Source organism: Triplophysa dalaica, chromosome 8 (genome assembly GCF_015846415.1).
Source record: "Triplophysa dalaica isolate WHDGS20190420 chromosome 8, ASM1584641v1, whole genome shotgun sequence".
NCBI lineage: Eukaryota > Metazoa > Chordata > Actinopteri > Cypriniformes > Nemacheilidae > Triplophysa > Triplophysa dalaica.
In genome coordinates, this window is record NC_079549.1 from 24,063,546 (window position 1) to 24,083,137 (window position 19,592).

Sequence of the window (19,592 nt, forward strand, 5' to 3'; positions counted from 1 at the left end):
ATCATCATCATCATCTTGCGGTCCCTCCTCCTGCATCCCTTCGCGCCGCGTGACGTGTTCTGCTCGGGAGCTGTCCCGGGAAGCGGAGTGCTGAAAGCGCCGCATCCGACAATCTCTCGTGGATGTGGAGGGTCTCACGGCTGCGTGGATCGTGTCTCCCTGGTGAATTAACCCGAGGGATCACGCAACTCGACGCGAAGGCGATGCGCAGCGTCCGATTCCCCGAGCGCATCCGTCATGACAGATCTAACACTCGGCAATGAGAGAGCTCGTTCACTAGAACCGCAGCACGTCTGGTAAAAACCCACGATATAACCGCGGCGCGTGCAGACGGCATCATCACCTGCAGATATGTTTGGAAGTGCCACCGCACGCTTTCGCCAGAGGTAGTGCTTTAATCTTTAGGTGCACGAGCTCTTTATACCTGCATGAGCTTTACACACAAGAATCTCAAAAGTTCAGCGCATGGAGAATGATTCCAGGTAATACAGAAGCTTCATGACTCGTGTGACATGAGTCTTTATCTTTAGGAGAACAGGTGCTGGATTACAAACTCCGCAGGGATGCGTTGATGTCCTGAATAAGCGTATGGCTTTCGACACCTGTTTGCTGACCTTTTTAACCTCTGGGATGAATTTTTGATGAACCCACGGAGGATAATTGAATTGGCAGACACAGCGTTTGACTGAAGCTTGGAATACAATGGCCTTCGTGCATTCGTTCTTCAATCTGAACTAAAAGGGGCCCCAAAACTTTGGTGCACAAAGACAGTGTCTTCTGGACTACTTTTTCCATCTTGGTTGAACTGGGGGGTCACGGCATGCTGAAAAGCCGCTGTTGCGTTTTATTCGGTGACCTTAAGGTGTTTCTGCTCCGGCCACAGGCTAATACGAGCCCCATGAGCGGACAAACGGCCGGAATCGCTCCTTATGCCTCACATAACAACAATAGCGTACGAGCTCACCGGCTTCAACACTGGAGTACCCCGTCCACAGAAGACGCTACAGGGCAGGAGGGACCTGCAGACGGGTCGGGGTGGACAGGTGCCGTGGCGGAGGAGTTCTTAAAGGACCGCAGGGATGATAGATTCTCCTTCATCAGTTATGCTGAAGGCACTCCTGTATGTAGGATATGCTTCCAAGGGCCGGAACAGGTATATGCTATTCTATTAAACAAGCACGCAGCATCAAGTCTAATAGATTTGCACAACAACAAAAATGTTAGGATGTGGCACAAAACATAAGAACGAGATTGAAGATGTTTGTCTAAGAATTTACATTTCTGCACTTCTTTGGATACTGATGTGAACATAACTGGAAACATGCGTTCGCTCTAACTTTGACTTAATTTTCCAATTCAATTTCCTTCGTTTTTCAGGTTTTATGAAAAAACTCTTAAACACTTCTCCATTTAAGTTTCACAAAGTTCACAACTTTGTGCTGCTCAAAACAATCCAGAAACAATTTGTTGAGCTAAAACTGTGAAGCAAAGTGTGCTTGAAGTAACCTTTTTCTTAAAGGACCCAGTGCAGTGAACATGGTTTTTGAGCTTGAGCTTCTCCGCCGGAGAACCTTTGTTTGTCTGATGAACCTCATCATTGTTAGGTCTTGCCCTTTCATTTTCCACTGGAGTATTTACCTTTCTTAAAGCTTGTTGTTTTAGGAGGAAAGCTGTGGCTCAGAGCAGAGCTCATGAATGATGCATGTGTATATGCAAATCGCTTTCAGCTTCAAATACCGGCACAGCGTCATCGCCCAAAGGGCAGGTGATTCACAAGCATTTACAACAGAAAACACGTTTACTTCACACTTGTTTCAGTGATACGGTAGGTAGTGCCAAGTCACAGTAAATGAAAAACTGGGGCAAGAAAGACAGCAAACAAAGTGTGCATAAGCTTGTGTGTTACCTGAAATGTGTCTACACACCTGACAGAAGGTAACGTGAGCCGGGTGAGCAGAGAGAGATCCATTACTTTCGTCCTGAGAGGGTTGGAAGTCAAGACAGTCGATTGGTCAATGCAATGCCAAAACATTCAATTGTTTGAATTTTTATAGAGACTTAGACTAGTTGTCACAAAAGTCCAATCACTCAAATGCGGAGCATGAACGTGATATTTCTTTCATTTATTCTATAAAATTGCGTAAACATCCAACATCTGCCCTGACCTGTATTTGCTTTAAAGAGACACTGTTAAAAAACAGTTGCTTAGGAAATGTGTGCCGATTAAACCCAACAGAAATACGATCACAAAATTGTATGCATTATAGCAAAGATTTGTGTATTCGTGACCCTTAAATAATGCCGTAAACGTTAACTTTACAACATAAAATGTGACATAAAACACTCTAATGTACATTGCCGAGTCACATATAAGAACATTCTCTAACAGTTTTTCATTGTTAATCTTACAGGAATAAGTTTTAAATGATATTTTACTGTAGATCTGGTGGAATTTTACAAAGATTTTCAAACACACTTCACAAACAAAAAACATGCATTTTACATTATTTTACTATAAGAATAATCACAATTGTTAAATCTTTTACAGCTGTGATTTTTCAACTCAACCAGTTTTTTTAATGTAGGGCAATTCCAGCTTTATGGACGTGACATTAAAATGCTCTGAAAATGATTTTTTATGAATATATTGAATCATCTGTTTATATTTTACTGAACCCTTGTTGATAAAGTCTAAACATAGTATATAAACCTCTTTATAGAACATCTAATAGTTACTTTATTTTAATTTTCATGTGTCCATTTATGAGGAATATGCAGCGTTAATGGATGTGAAAATCCTGAAAATGACTTACCTGACAATGAAAAATCATGAACTTAAAATAAAACAAATGCTTTAAAAATTTGAGTAGAGATATCTCACATGGGTATATGAACCACCAAATGTTCAAATCTGTGCTGTTACCATAGTAAAATACATTGGTTAAAACTGAATTTTTCATGGTAAGGTTGACATTTTCACGGAATTGCCCTCTAGCAGTTTTATCGTATTTTTTCATTTTTTAATATAGCGTTATGTGACAACTAGCCCCAGTCTCTCTGTATAACTATGATTTTATGTCACAACATCTGTCAGCCAAAGCAATGTGATATATTTTTTAATTCCTTTTAAATTGTGCAATCCGTTTTCACAGCGATAACATTGAAAATATTCCTTCTGTACTTGAGACTTTAAGACTCAAATTATAAAGAGAGTGGTGTGTTTGTATTTTATATGGCCGGTTTATGACTCAGAGAAGTACCTCTTCAGTGTTTTTATTATCACCAGATACTCACATCTTCGGTTGAGATATAACCCAGTCTTTGTGTTCATCCATGAGATTGTTACCCTACAGCGGACAGGATGATCTCTTCACTTTAAGTGCAAAGTACAGAATGATGTTTGTTAGACCCAAGAGAATGATGACACACATTGTTGCAGTCAGTGTGTGATCAAAGCTTCTCTTTTGTTAAATGTGTTGTTGTGTTTCGTGTGATGAGATGAGATGAAGTGGAACTGATGTCTTACAGATACAGAGTGTTTGAAATGAAGGCCCTTATGAGTTGTGTTCTCCATCTCGAATCCTCTCGGGCTGATTCATGCTTGTTTTCTGCTGATTCGACAGGCACTGGTTCACTGGGAGGGTGGCAGATGCTGTTGAAACACTAACATTGAGTCACATCACTCAGTACTTCAGTGGCTCTGTATCTTCAGATGTCTTCTCAGCATGATCTCACAGGAATACACTATTTTATGAGTTGGTCTTTCAGATGGGTTAGGTTTGTACTGTACGTATGAATGTTGGATGTGAAGTATGCAAAAAATGATAGAAGAACGCAATAATAAAGCCATGCCATTCCTATAGTGTCATTTAAACGCTTTATTATGATCTTACTTCACCCCTGTGATGTTGGAGGGGGTTTGGGCTTCAGGGCGGACTTTTATCGTTGATCAGACACCTCGTAAAATGCATTTGTTTTGCAAAATTTGACTTTGCATCTGTGATTTAAGGGTTCGAGTGAGGTAAGGGGAAGCTCAGTGCTCTAAATTGAAGGGGGGCTGGGGGGATCCGGGATCCCCCATAAAGAATTAGGGACCCCCTTAAAAAATGGACTTTGGGGGTCCCTCAGATATTTGTATTTGAGTAAAAATTATATTGACAAATGTGATCAAATTAATGCAATGGATGTGGTAAATTTTGTGAATTAATTATTTACAATAATTTATATTCAGTTTGTTTATGGGCTAGTTGTCATGTCTCTTTAAATTTGAAACGCCCCGCCCCACGTCTAAAGACTGCTAAGCGCAGGACACTGAAAGAAGCCTGTTCTTCTATGTAACCCTGTTTTAAATATAGTAGTATATAGTTATGCATATTATAATCAAATATATTGTGTATTTTGTATCAATTGTATATTGCGAGACTAACCCCCACCAAAAAAAGTCTTATGAGGGGGACCCCCATAAGACTTGGTTCAATTCGAGCACTTTGGAAGCTTAGAAACATATATACAGTATGTATATACTGAAAGTTGTGCTGAGGGCACGAAAAAGAAGTCATGCCAGTGACACAGAAAAAAAATCGTGCTGACTGGCATGAAGAAAATGTGGAATTCGTGTCCATGAACATGAATTGATTGTAAATGTCGCGACTATGTCACGAACTGCCTTGAGACTGGATTGACTCATGTGATGGATTTTTTTGCCAAACCTCTTTAATTCTTTTAAAAGCTGAGCTTCAATTTACACAGATACATGTTTATTACATCTTTATTTTGAATAAAGGCAAAGACGTCAATGTTCCAAAGTTGGACTTTTTTTTTTTTAATAAACCATCTGTGCCTACTCACACATCTTGAGTGTTACCTCTCTCCTGAGCTCTGTGTGGTGAATATAAAGCCACTAAAGAGAAAATATAGGAAACAAACTCATGTCTCCAGGTGACGGGTGCAGTATCAAGAGACTGCGAGTGAATTCATGACCTCTTCACAAATAGGTGAGAAATCCCAGCTGAATATTCCCACTAACATAGAGATTCTTTTGTAATAAGTGAGAATGATTTATTCAACACGTTCAGTACATTCGGCTGACTACAGTTAGTTACGCTCGGTAAAAATCTTCAGACATCGAATGCCGTGCACACTTTCTCTCTGTGCTTTTATGGCTAGAGCGGATAAGGACATTATTTTGCATCAGACATGCTAGACAGTCTCTCTCTCTCTTTTGCTCGCTCGCTCAGGTCTACACGCCACTTCTCCGCCACATTAAATTCACATCACGTCCAATAGAGGTCTGAATACTCAGTGTCCTCCAGCAAGCCAGCGATGGAAAATAGTTCTTCAGAATTGCTCAAGGCCGTCTTTTGTTGTGAACTACATTTGTGTTTCATTAAGAGTCAAAGGCTGCTCCTCCCAGCATATGTTCTTTTATTTATGACAGATTCTATTCATTTGGCCTCTTTAGTGCAGCACGGATGCTGCTTGAACCCAGAAGTAGTTTGTAAAAGTAGAAGAATCTTAAAGCTTCTTACACGACTTGGTAGAAATGTGAGGGGCGACACATATTTAAAATAACAATACCATAACACATACAAAAACTGGACATAAGAAACGTGCCATGAGTGTACATCTTTTACAATAAAACAAGAGTAACAGCTTTTTTTTGTCTACTATACTAAGCATACTATACTTATAATGACGCCCTTATACTTGTCTTTTGACAGAGGTATACTCGAAAGTATAATAATGCATTCTAAGTATTCTTAAAGAAAAGTTTAGCTTGCTTGCCATATGGTTAAACCTGGGCTGAAGTTAACTTCTAATCTGTGTTTGGTTATAACATATCAATTTATTTCAAATTAAATATGTATTAATTAATATGAATATTTTATTGTGAATTAATGTGTATTAAATTACATTAAAAGTAGCGGTTATTGATTCTTTTCAGAGGTCTACCCAAAATTAAGTTTGGGCCATTTTATGTTGTTGCCGGTTATAGACACTACCAAACTAATAGTTTACTGAGAATATACTTTAATGCTTATACTTTCATAAACTAAAAGTGTAGTATAAGTATTGAACTAGTAAACTATCAGTATAGGTTCGCTTGTATGCAGTACAAATAAAAAAAAATATTGTAAACTGTACTAAATTAGAATTAGATATTTTTGTATACTTTTTAAATACAAAGTGGGCATATTAAGTCCAAACAGTACACTTACATTAGTGGCATTAGTATACTATGCTTACTACATAAAATGTACTTAAAATATACACAATCTTTGCTTTTTTAATTTAAGTACATAATAATTGTGAAGTTCTGTATACTTTTTGTAAGAGAATAACACTTTGTTCTAGGGATGTAACAATATCCAAATCTCACTGTACGATAATACCTTGATATAAGTTCCACGGTACGGTATTTATTGCAATATTTAAAATAGCATATGACTTGGAAACGTCTCATAAGCATCCTCTTTTCTTTATCCTCTGATCCTAACTGTTGCGTAGAGATATGAGTTATATTATGAGATGGGTCAAATGACATAAAAATCCCCTTTATAAAATAAAATCATTGCATCTGATAGACCTTGCCAAAGGTCACATCTATTATTTTTCTAACATTCTGTATGTCAGGCCCGGAAGACCTGTCGTTTACAGTCATGTGACCACCATAATATTGGGGCCATTTTGCTAATGCGATAACATGATATCAAAAAGATTTTACATCCCACATGTGTCCAGCTCACCTGTTTGCTCATACTTGTTTTTCTTTAACTCAGAATATGACGTCTCTTGTAATCCTGACGTTCTCATTCACATTAAAATTCATTAGTCATCAGACTGACACATTTACAAAAACGACCCGATCATTACAGTGATAAGTAGTTTTCCCGCAAGCACTTTTCAACAAAATTATCAATTGTGTTTGTCTTTTCCCAGTAAATGATCAATGAGAGATTCTCCATTTACATTTATCCCTTAGCTGATGCTTTTATCCAGAGCGACTTACAAATGAGAGAGCATTTACAATTTTCATTCATCACTACAAAAAACACGGATAATGCTTTGAAAAAAATGAAAGAAATGAAAAACCTCCAGCGGTTTAAAATCGTCTCTCTGGCGTATATTTGAGTGTCGTGTTTCTTTGGCAGTTTTCTGTGTGATGTGTCTTCATCTTTAAATAGTCGTGTGTCCATATTAAACGCTTTCTGTCCTCCTTTAAGTGTCGATGCGAGACTCCCGTCACCATCCACCCATCATTGCTCAGATGTTTATTTATCTCTGAGTCATACTTATTTAGAATTCAGAACGGTTTTACGGGTGACTTACAATCTGACTGAGATCCTTTAGCTCTGTACCTAGAATGGAAAATCCCCTGCCAACACAACAACTGTGACATACACGCACCTGATGCCCACCGGAGAGGAAACTGAAAACCTCTCAGACGTTTTTAAGTGTCACATCAACCCACACCTTGTGCATTTATTTAATAAGTCACTGGGCTCATTTGATAAAGCTTTCAGTCTTTGAGCACACAGTAGTTACCAAATATAAGTACTTCAAGTTCATTTTATTATGTGTAGTTGTTATGTATAGTTCGAGTAAAATTATGTAAGTATATCAATATACTACACTGAAAAAAACAACTAATAGGGTTTACTTAATTGTTTGTGTTATTTGCATAGATTTTACTTTCAAATACTGTGTGCAAAACCTTAACACAATAAAAATGTAATTTTTACTTTAAAAACTTTAAATTTTACTTGAAAAAACTGTACACATAAACGTATTAACTCAAAAAAATTAGGTAAATCCTATCAGCTGTTGTTTTTTCAGTTTAATATTTCAATAGTGCTTGGGACTAAATTAATTTACTTTTTAATTTATAAAAGTGTATTCAATTAAAGTGACACAATTAGTTCAGAAGAACATTTTTCTTTTCTTTTGTGCTACAACAGTTAACTTATATTGATAGTTTACTAGTTCACAATTTTGTTTGAGTTATTTCACAGTATATTTAATGTATTTAAAGAAAAACTTACTTCTTGACAGATGAGGTGTGTTTTGTAGATATGCAGGTGTGTGAACTGGTGTGTTTTGGACACACTAATTTTGTCAATTATCCTTTGACCGGTGTGTCATGTGACCTACAAAGTACAAACAACCACAAGATGTAGTTAAACCAACACAATGAACCACTGAGATGAGCTTTCATGCATAGTTTTTTTTTAGGTGTAGTCTTGTGTAGCTTGTTGTGTGTCATTGTGTCTTGAGCACGCCCTTAAAGCGCAGTCTACATAGACAGCTCACCGGGTTTTGGCGCAGAGCCACAGTGATGTTGGTGGTGCTAGATGCTTGTCTCCGTCTCCCAGAATGCACTGCAGCGGGAGCCAATCATGCAGATTACTGCATCGTTGTTTTTTTCTGTTTAGCGAACAGGTGTTGATTTTATTGATTTGAAGCCTTATGTACGAAATGTAAAATAATTTATATTATATATTATATAAATGTAAGCGTATACATTTGTTCACACGCTACATCCGTGCTTTGTAGTGTAGACTATTTAACTTCTCAGGAATACGTTTTTCAAGTGTGCTATTAGTGTACTTCTTTTCAATTAAAAAAATAAGAAAGTATACTTTTAATTTACATTTTAGTGTCAGTTCACTTAGAGAGCTTATCCACTCATAGTTGTAATACTCAAAGTTTACTCTGGTTACACATAAAGTATGCTTTTATAAATGAAAAAGTATGACAATTTAGTCGCAGAAGTATAGAAATACTCTTGAAGTATACTCAGAATAAAGGTGAACAAATTCCCCACTTGCGGCCACTTGAGAGCACGTACACGCAACAGGAAGTAAGAGCGCAAGTCTGTCCAATGTCTTAAAAACGCCATAGCGCAGTGCCCTTAATGCATTCTTAGTGTATCCCATCATGCATCACGAGACTTTTTGCTAGGGTCTCGCGAGATGTTGCGTAAAGCATTCCAGTGCAACTACTTTTTCAGGTCATATCTATTTATTCTATGGTTGGTGAAAACCCCAGAGTTATGTATTATGTAAAACTGCTTTTTATCTTATAATTAGAAACACCACATTAGTTAAAATTTCATGTTGTCCCATCGGGTTAGAAATACACGCCACTCAGGATCCTCACGCTGACCAAAAACAGGAAATATGTCATGAAAGAGTCAAGTGGTCAAGAGCAAAGAACGCAAGTGGGGGTATTTGGACGCAGCCATACTTTGCAACTTAAAGTGTACTTGTTTTTGTCAACTACTTGACTTCTATACACACTACACATGTTGTTTTCATGACATCTTGAATGGAGTTAGTGTTAAATTCACATTTTATCCAAAGTGACTCACTGCGCATTTGATCTCTACATTTGATCAGTTTTTGTGTTCCCTAGAAATCAAACCCACAACCTCTGAACCGCAGAAACACTGAACCCATGTGTGGTCAGACGTGAAGTGATCTCTGGCATTCATCTGCAGCGTCGATCAGTGTGATGGTGGAGTAAGAGAAACAGATTGTCACAGTTGTCATGAGACTCATATTTCTGTCCTGAGAACTGGGAGGAGGATTAGCCCGCAGGTTTGGACGCGCTCCCCGTCTCCTCCTGTGCCGCTTTCATCCCATTGGCTATTCCTGCTCTCCTCATACTGTCCGGCCAACTCACTCCCACTATGTCCATCTGCAGACGGGTACCAACCCTCCCTTTCTATTTCCTCTGATGCTGTGACGGAGCGACTGCTCCTCTCGGCTGAAGGAGCATCAGGGGTGGTGTTTACGCAATAGTGATGTTCAGCTGAGCTTCAGGCGGCTTTCACTGTGTTATTCAATCCAGAATGAAAGATAAACACAAACCAGAGCTCTTTAATAACTCAGAAGTTTCTCCAAGACACCTTTAGACTCACGTTTCTCCTAAAAATTGCTTATGAGAAATAAAAGACAACAATTGGTGAAACAATTGAAAAGTATGGAGGTGTAAAATTTCTGTAGATTGTCAAAGTCAAATAAACTGGATTTGGGTAAATTTGATGAGAAATGTTTGAGTTCGTATTGAGATCTTAATCGACATCTCTTCTGAAACTGATGAAGTTTGTGAGATTTCCGATTCGTATTCTCAAGAGACATCACTGAGACGCAGATGAGATTCCGTTTGCTCTCCATTTAATCTCATTGATATCTAGGAGAAATTACTGAGATATTAAAGAGTTTTTCATACTGTGGCTTTTCTTTTAAAGTTGAAGACCTCAAGCTTTTCTCATGAAATTGACTGTATGTCAGCATTTTTGTTTTCAAGGCAAAGCCATGAATGAAACACAAACGCTGAGATCTCCGTCATGTATCTTAAAGTATATATAAGCGATAACATGAGAAGTGTTCTCAGACCTGACAACATATCAAGCGTCTGTCATCATGCGTGTGTTTTGGGGTCAGGAGGCGTGAAACATCCTGTTCACATGTCTGTTCTTCAGTTACGCTTCACACACACGACATCGATACACATCCGTTTAACACTGCCGACCTGAGCACAAAACTCACTTACCCATAAACATGCTGAGAGTTTCCTGAGCGCGTCACTGCCAGATGTCAATCAGAAAAAGACTTCATCGTGACAGCAGCTCACCTGAAAGAGAAAGTGGAACAAATCGCATTTCTGTCTGAAACACACACAAAAACACACAACATTTGAGCTTTACATTGACCGAATCGTTTTCATTCGCATGCATTCTGTGATTTCATTCATGAAGAAACCGTGCATGAAATGATGAGATGTGTGATAGATGCAATGATCAAGGACTGATGTGGACATCCCTGTGTATCTGATTTGTGTTACAACATATAAATGGCCAATAGTGAACTAGAATAGTGTAGTACACTCATGATGACGTGGAAAAATCATTTTTGGCTGAATGGTTAAATAAAAACTATTAATCAACAAAAACTCAGCACACCTGAAGACGGATAGGTGCGTAAAGGAAAAATAGTCCAACACCACTGCCGAACACTAACAAAAGGATGAGATCCCGCACAATACCAATACTTCAACAAATATTTATTAGTTAAAACAAAGTTAAATAAATCGGACCGTTGTGTGTAGAATATGTCAGACTGAAACATTGTGTTAACTAATAAATATTTGTGTATTTCATGATCCTCCCTCACATTCTCATCCTTTTCTAGTCTTGTGGCATGGTCATGACAGTGTTTCGTGTGAGTCGCATGGCATTTTTTGTTTTGGCGTGCCATGTGTTCTCCCGTGTGGACTCCTGACTCCGCCCCCTGATTCCCCACACCTGCCCATCGTTATGAGCCCTTGTTAGTTTATCTGTTTAATGCCCTTCTGTTTGCTGTCCTGTGCTGGTTCATTTTGTATTATTCTATGTGTTAGAGGTTCACCTATTCTAGTCAAGTCAAGTCTTGTCAAGTCAAGTCAAGTCAAGTCAAGTCAAGTCAAATCAAATCAAGTTTTGGTTCATTCATTGTATAGATTTCTGTTGCCCTGTCTTTTCACCCATCGAGGGGTTTTGTTTTGATTAAAAGACTTGCGTCCTATAAATTGTTTGCGCTATGGTTCTGTCACCTGGAATCCATGACAATAATGTACTTTTATATATATTAATAATATACAGCATAATAAAATATTGATATAAATTACAGTTCAACTCTCAACTCAACTCAACTTTATTTATATAGCGCTTTTTACAATTTTCATTGTTACAAAGCAGCTGTACATGAGACACATTTAATACAAGTATGAATTCTAAAGCAGCCCCCCCGGCCAGGCAGATAGTGCAAAACAATATGCAAACGGTGGTGAGGAACCCAAAACTCCCATCGAGAAAAAAAACCTCAGGGGAACCCAGGCCCAACCAGGGGATTCCAGTTCCCCTCTGGCAAAAGCTGCTGCCTCTGCACAAGCTCAACAGTGCTTGCACAACAAGGCTTAGTAAAAATATAAAAATTAAGGATTAAAGATTATCATTAACAATCTAATAGCATTTGAAATGTTGTAGGAAAAACAAAGTTGTCGCGTCCTTTATCCAGCTCTATCCTCTTAGCACTTGTCAGGTCACCGCTTTCCATTCTCAGCTCTGCCATCAGGTCTGGGCATGAACTGCATCCTGCGGTAACCTTGGAACAAAGAGACAAGACTGGCTGAGAGTAGAGTACTGTTCTGCACTCTTTGATGCAACAAGTGCATCATTTGTTGTTGGATGTGTTCCTGGTTCCGGTTGATCTAGATAATGCAGCCTAAATCCTCTGAGGATCATATAAATGAAATATTAAATAAAGTATTTATTGATTTAGTTCATTATTTATTTATTGGTTATAACCTAACACAGAGTGGAAGTTAACTTTGGGCCAGGCGTGTTCTGATTAAGAGACAGAAATGGTTCATTTGTATAAAAGGTTCTGGGGTAACAAAAATGGTTCCGCTGTGGCATCGCTGTAAAGAACCTTTTGTAGCACCTTTTTTACATCAACAATGTGCCCTCATTACTATAATACACTACATTACTACAATTGACTAGTTTACGAGTGTATACTAAAGTATACTACGCTACACCCCGCAAAAAAAGCCAATTGTTGGGTCAAATATGCACAAACCCAACCGTTGTGTTAAATAAAAGCCACAGTTTGTAAAATCCGCCGCAAGAGGGCGCACGATCGACCACAATGGCGTAGCTTGATGACGTTGTGAAGGAGGGTGGAATGATGGGATCTACGGTCTCCAACTCCACCGCTGATGACCATCAATCACACGTGAACGAGAAAAATCTTTTTCTCACGATTTACAAGTAGTTGGAAACATTTGAGATATTGTAAGTACTCACCTGAACAAAATATATTACACCGGCCTAGTGGTTTTGGATATTTTACTGCAAAATTGTTACACACTGCACCTTTAACCCAGAATGTGGTTAAAACAAGCCATGATAGGTTCATTTATTACCCAATGATGGCTTGAAATAACACAACATTTAAATATTTTTGAACAACAGTGTTTTTACTCAGGTGGGTATGAGGCTCTAACATCTGAGAAACTGTCCAAAAGACAGCCCTGTTCTGTTCAGAATCATCTGTGTCCCATGTGTGCTGACCTCTGGTGTTCTAGTGTGACATCACAGCACGTGTGTGTGTTTGTGTGTGTTTGTGTGTTCAGGGTGAGCTGTTGAGCCCATGTCGCTGTAGCGGGTCGGTCCGCAGCACCCATCAACCGTGTCTGATCAAGTGGATCAGTGAGAGAGGATCATGGAACTGTGAGCTGTGTTATTATAAGTATCAGGTCATCGCCATCAGCACCAAGAACCCACTGCAGGTAAAACACTGACAACATCATCATCTAATGACCAAGAATCAACAGAACAGTTTAATTCCAGAAATACATGCTCTCTCTCTTTCTCTTTCTCTCTCACTCTCTCTCTCTCTCTGTAGTGGCAAGCTATTTCTCTGACGGTTATTGAGAAGGTTCAGATCGCAGCAGCTATCTTGGGTTCATTGTTTCTGATCGCCAGTATCTCGTGGCTGGTGTGGTCTTCTTTCAGCCCGTCTGCCAAATGGCAACGACAGGACCTGCTGTTTCAGATCTGTTATGGGATGTACGGCTTCATGGACATCGTCTGCATTGGTACGTGTGGTGTCAAAGTTCATCTTGACCTTCGTTCAGTTTAGTTTTGAATTATCCATCGGATGTAAGGTTTCGGTCACATTGACCGTCCGTGTGAGAATTCCTGCAGTTGGTTATGACAGATATTTCTATAGATTCATGAAGTGTGAAATAAATCATTCAGCACAATGGTTTTCTACACCAGCGAGAGAAGCTGAAACATCAACACTGAGGCTATAAACCTCATCTGAACTCTTACACTGTTTGAAACGGGTCATCATTGTATTATTACACTTCCTCCTCTGATACCAAATTCCTCATCTCTCTCATACACACTGACTGTATAAAAAAGTTAAGGTTAGACGCATTAAACAAGTTATGGAGACTTTTTAAAGTCGTAAAATGAGTTTTGAGAGGAAGAGAGATAGTCCCGAGAATGAAAGAATGAACGATTGTTACAAATTATAATTTAGTTAAACAAACTAAAACTTCTGAACTCACTACAAAAACATTTTCACAAGGTGGCTAATTCATATGAATTTGTACGGTCTCGTTCGTTCAATTTTGCACCAGTGACGTTAGGGTAACTTTTTTCTACCAATCGTACAAAATCATACGAATAAGCCACCTCGTAAAATAGTTACAAATTCTTGTGAAATCAGGTTGGAAACTATAAAACAAGTGTGCCGTTAACAGTAGCTTAAAGGTCATTGCACATTTTGCGTCCGAAATTTCAGCATGTTAAAAAATAAATGCGACCTCACGTTGTGTCAATCACATTTACACTCCGCCACACGCATGTGATGAATGATTCAGTTTGTTTGTCTTTGTCCAACCGGCATATCAAACAAATTCATCATCAGCGGCAGACTTTAGGCGTGCAATACAGTGTAGATGAATTGCAACTGAAAACTTCTTACTGGCAATAAAGTTGTATTTTTGAGAAAGATCGCTCACAGAGGCACAAACAAGATGGGCGATCATGAATCAATGTTAATCATAGTTGTGTTCATGTCTATATTTACTTACATTTTGCACCCCGATACGCACTGGTTACAGAAGAATAACCCCCATGAAATTTCCCCGCAGCTTTAATAGTCCACGAGGGACCCTCCGTCTTCCGAATATTCCATCGATGGCAGGCCGTCAACCAACAGTGGAAAGTTTTAAATTACGACAAGAAGAGAGACAGCGAGGAGAAAAAAAACACTGAGGAATCGAGCGGATCGCAGCTTAACCAGAGAGAGGAAATATCCTCTTCTCCATCTTCTCTGATGGTCGCCGCGGGGACACCGGCTGACACCATCACGAACACAGACGCCGCCGTGACCCTGCAGGACTCTTACTCGACCGACAGCGACGGGACGGCTCTGCCTGACCAACACTCTCCATACAACCTCCTGCATTTACTGAGTCACTTACGAGCACATGAGCCGTGCGGGCCGCCAGCCGACAGCACCAGTAACACCATCAAACCTAGAGAACTGGTTATGAGAGTGACCACTGTCTGAACACATGGACCGGAGGCCTTACGGTGGGACGTCACATAGAGACAACAAGCACAACGCTTTGTGTCTTTTCACCACAGTCTGTGGATTATTTATGACTTGCTGGTGATTCAGCCAAATGTGGTTTTAATAATCGACGCCGAGACAAGAATGACCAATATAATGCTGACACACACTTAAAAGACGGTTTTACAAATCATTTGATCGCAAACGGATGTCCAGACTATTAAAAAGAATGCATTTAAAGGAACAGTTCACAGAAGAAAAGCTGTTTAGGTTGCAATCCGTGATTTTTGCCTTTCTATCGTCATCTGTGTTTGAAACACAAAACTACAGGCGACTCACATACCTTTTGTGGATTTTTTTCATTTTATAAATTGTGAATGGGGGTAAGGCGACAGATCTTAATGTCTTGTGTGTACTTGCTCAGTACACAGATTTTAGTTTCCAACATAAAAAGTCATGGTGCGCAGCTTTACAAACGGAATCATAAAACTACGACTTTTAAAGAAAAAGTTCTTTCAACTTTATAAAAGGTTTGGGCGGACACGACTACATGACAGATGTTTGTTTTTTATGGGTGAACTGTTCCTTTAAATGAACATCAGTAAAGTTATAATCGGAACATGTGCCGTATCTTGACATGACTGTCAGTGGATTACAAAACTGCAAAAGACGCAATTTCTAATCAGACATCAGAAACAAAGCTAAACAAATTAAAGTCTGAATAAAGAGAACGGTGCAAAATGTAACTCTCAACAAACATGTGGAAAGATTTCATGACCCCAGCTCGAGAGATAAACACGTTTACAATAACATGTACGGCGTGGATCGGCCTCTGACCCTTTCACTGTCTTTACATTATGACTGGCAGCTGTCAATCAACATGTTGACAAATGGACAGCAGCATCCCCTCTGATGAGATCACTCAGTTGAAAAGCACAGCCTCTCACTCTCTCTCTCTCCCCCGCTCACTCACTCTCTCTCTCTTTCTCTCCTCCTCTCTCTCTCTCTCTCTCTCTCTCTCTCTCTCTCCCCCGCTCACTCACTCTCTCTCTATCTCTCTCTCTCCCCCTCTCACTCTCTCTCTCTCTCTCTCTCTCACTCTCTCTCTCTCCCCTTCTCACTCTCTCTCTCTCTCTCTCTCTCTCTCTCTATCTCTCTCTCTCCCCCTCTCACTCTCTCACTCTCTCTATCTCTCTCTCTCCCCCTCTCACTCTCTCTCTCTCTCTATCTCTCTCTCTCCCCCTCTCACTCTCTCTCTCTCTCCCCCGCTCACTCACTCTCTCTCTCTCCCCCTCTCTCTCTCTCTCTCTCTCTCTCTCTCTCCCTCTCTCTCTCCTCTCACTCTCTCTCTCTCTCCCCCTCTCTCACTCTCTCTCTCTCCCCCCGCTCACTCACTCTCTCTCTCTCTCTCTCTCTCTCTCTCTCTCTCTCTCTCTCACTCTCTCTCTCTCTCTCTCTCTCTCTTTCTCTCCCCCTTTCACTCACTCTCTCTCTCCCCCTTTCACTCACTCTCTCTCTCTCCCTTCTCACTCTCTCTCTATCTCTCTCTCTCCCCCTCTCACTCTCTACCTCTCTTTCTCTCCCCCTCTCACTCACTCTATCTCTCTCTCTTTCTCTCCCCTTCTCACTCTCTCTCTCTCTCACTCTCTCTCGCCCTTTATATGCTTGCTGGAAATGCATGTTTTCATATTCATGGCCATCTTGTGATAAGATCTGGTCATCGACATCTTCAGTTAGGCACATCGAGTCAACGTGAAATCAAAAATACGGTTTCATGTTGACTTTAACATCAGTTTACTCCATGTGATCAGTTCCTGTGATCAGTGTAAACAAAATACAATTAAAAAAATGTTTACCTTATTTCGTACAAAAAAACATTGGGTTTGAATATAAAAGCCAAACTATTGAATTGGTTTTGAGTTTTATCTACTGACCCTCGTGTTGTTCCAGACACACTGACAGAATGATTTTTATCATATTCAGAATGTGGATGGTGATTTTTATTAAGCACTGATAATGGAGCACAAGAAACATAGACTATATGTCAAGCCATATGCTTACTATCTGAGGAACAGATTCAGAAGAAAGCGGTGCCTTTGGATTGTGCGAGGTCATTTACTGGCGACCTCATTGGATCTTATATGACCAGTTGTGACAATATACGTTCAAATATACAAAAGTACAAATGAGATTCTGAACTCAAGATTATTTTGGATTTGGAATGACATGAGGGTACGGTAAGTACATGACGACAGTTTAAAGTGAAATTTCCTAGACTTTCCGTCTCCGTTGATTTGTTTCTCCGTTATATATTTCTATCAAATGTATTGACTTTTACATAGTGTGCTGAGATCCATATTTTTGTCATGTTGCTATTTCATAAAACTGAAAAAATAAAATTCATGTATGACAAGCATCAGATGAAACTTCAGTTTCTACCTTAATAATTCTCTTGGATTGTGGAGTTTCCGGGTCATGTTCGCTGTGAGATGAATGAATGAATGATGTGAAGAGGAACCTGTAAACTCTTTAAATAATTCAGTCGAATGTGCAGCAGGAGTTGAAATAACCTGCAGAGCTCAGCGTGAACTCATCTGCTCCATTTCTCTTGACGTCACCTTCAATACTGTGTGTTTAAAGCAGAGACAACAGAGAAAGTCAATGTTTATCGTTAATGAATATCATCAGATATAGATTATACGAGAGTGAAATGAACCAAAGCATTTCTAAAGAAATCTATGAACGTTTCCAAAGTTTTAGTGATTTTGTAAAGCACGGCTGCACTCCTGCAACAGAATCATTTTAGCATTTGAAATATCGCAGATTCTCTAATGATTGAAAAGGCACCTTTGAACTTTGAATATTTCCTTACTGTAATTTTACTGGAAAAAGTATACAGTGTACTTTACTTGTGATACAGATATAACTGTTGACAATGCTAATACATATTTGCAAATGTGTATAGATAAAATGAATTATAAAAATACTGCATTACAGAAGAAATATAGGTGATAAAGTAGGAGCTCATTGGTGCTTCCTATTACAAACATCAAACAAATGCAAAACACATTTGAACTTTCATTGTGAACACACTAGTTTGGGTTACGACAGTGTTTAGGTTTAGGTTTCACTTGTATCACTGCATCACTTCAGACGCTGTTTGGCATGAATGTATTCTCAAAGATGATCTGAGTCTTCTCATAAAAACTGAAGGTATCAGAAAGCGTTCACTTTCAGATGAGTAGAAGTTGCACGCTTAAAAAAACTGAGATGAAAACTAGCGATACATAATTGACACGGGCTATCCAGACATCTCAAATACAGCCTGATCAGAAAAGCATGCAATTCTTCCATCGCTCTCTCTCTGTGTCCTTTCATCTCGCTCTCAATACCGGCCACAGAGAGAAGGAAAGAGGTTGTCAGATTGCTCCCAGCTTCTTTTTGAAGTTTAAAATGACAGTCATTACAGGTCACTGCAGTTTTTCAATCTGAAAACATCAAAATGAGCCGAGAGTGAAGTCTCTGTTTTAATCCAACACTAAGAAGCTATTACACTGTCCTTCAGGATAAGGTTGAGAATGTTTTGAATTTTATCGATTCCAATTACAATTCTGCTTAATTTTTGTATGCCCGTAGAACCATGTTTTTTCTGATTTATTACTATTTGTATTACCAGAGTTGAACTACATTATGGTTAACTATAATGAAACAATGGTTCATTTTGTGGTTCCTGTGCTTTTTAACACAAAAACTACAGTTATATATGCTAACTATAGTAAAAATATTGTTTATTTTAATAACAAGGGCTTTTATTGAGATATCAGCAATCACACAACTCTTTTGATTCCCATAACATTTTTTAATTTTAAGGAACTTTTCTGTTGTTAACTGCAGATTTTCTTCAAGAAATGTATAAAGCTAATATTTTTTTTAAATTTCTAACATATTCTTGAAATATGGGGAAACCAATGGATTTTACAGGGAAAATCCTTGTTTACTGTTTATTTCTGCACGGCGCCTCAGAAAATGTCATGTTTTTTAAGAATATTTAATTATTACAGTTTATTTTTCAAAAACTGTAAAATTACAGAAAAAGACAGAAAAATTACAAGAAAAACAATTGATTATGTATCCGTACATCCTGTAATTTTACAAGAAAAACTATTATTTTACGGTATATTTCTGTCAAACCAGCTGACTGAAAATTTTCGTGTTTTTATAAAGTTTAAAAAAATATATATATATATACTTTTTGGTACAGGTACAACTGTTGACAACTGCTTATACAAACCATACAAACTAACTTAGATAAAACATTGCAACATCTTGATGAGTGGACACTCAAATGTAAAAACACAACAGACTGTACTGTAGTGTTGTGGTGGAGACCACCTGAAAAGAGACCAAATCAAGACCAAGAAATTAGGTGTTTTGATCAAGGTCGAGACCCACGAC

The 19,592-nt window shown here is 38.8% G+C and overlaps 1 protein-coding gene across 1 annotated transcript; it reads left to right on the plus strand.

Annotated features, from left to right (window-relative positions):
* Positions 1 to 32: 32 nt before the first annotated feature.
* marchf4b (membrane associated ring-CH-type finger 4b) lies at positions 33 to 15,883 on the plus strand. The gene is made up of 4 exons (XM_056755080.1): positions 33 to 1,153; positions 13,180 to 13,335; positions 13,452 to 13,644; positions 14,713 to 15,883. Exons 1-4 carry the CDS (start codon positions 821 to 823, stop codon positions 15,132 to 15,134), a joined length of 1,104 nt encoding a protein of 367 aa, XP_056611058.1. The 5' UTR covers positions 33 to 820; the 3' UTR covers positions 15,135 to 15,883.
* Positions 15,884 to 19,592: the final 3,709 nt, after the last annotated feature.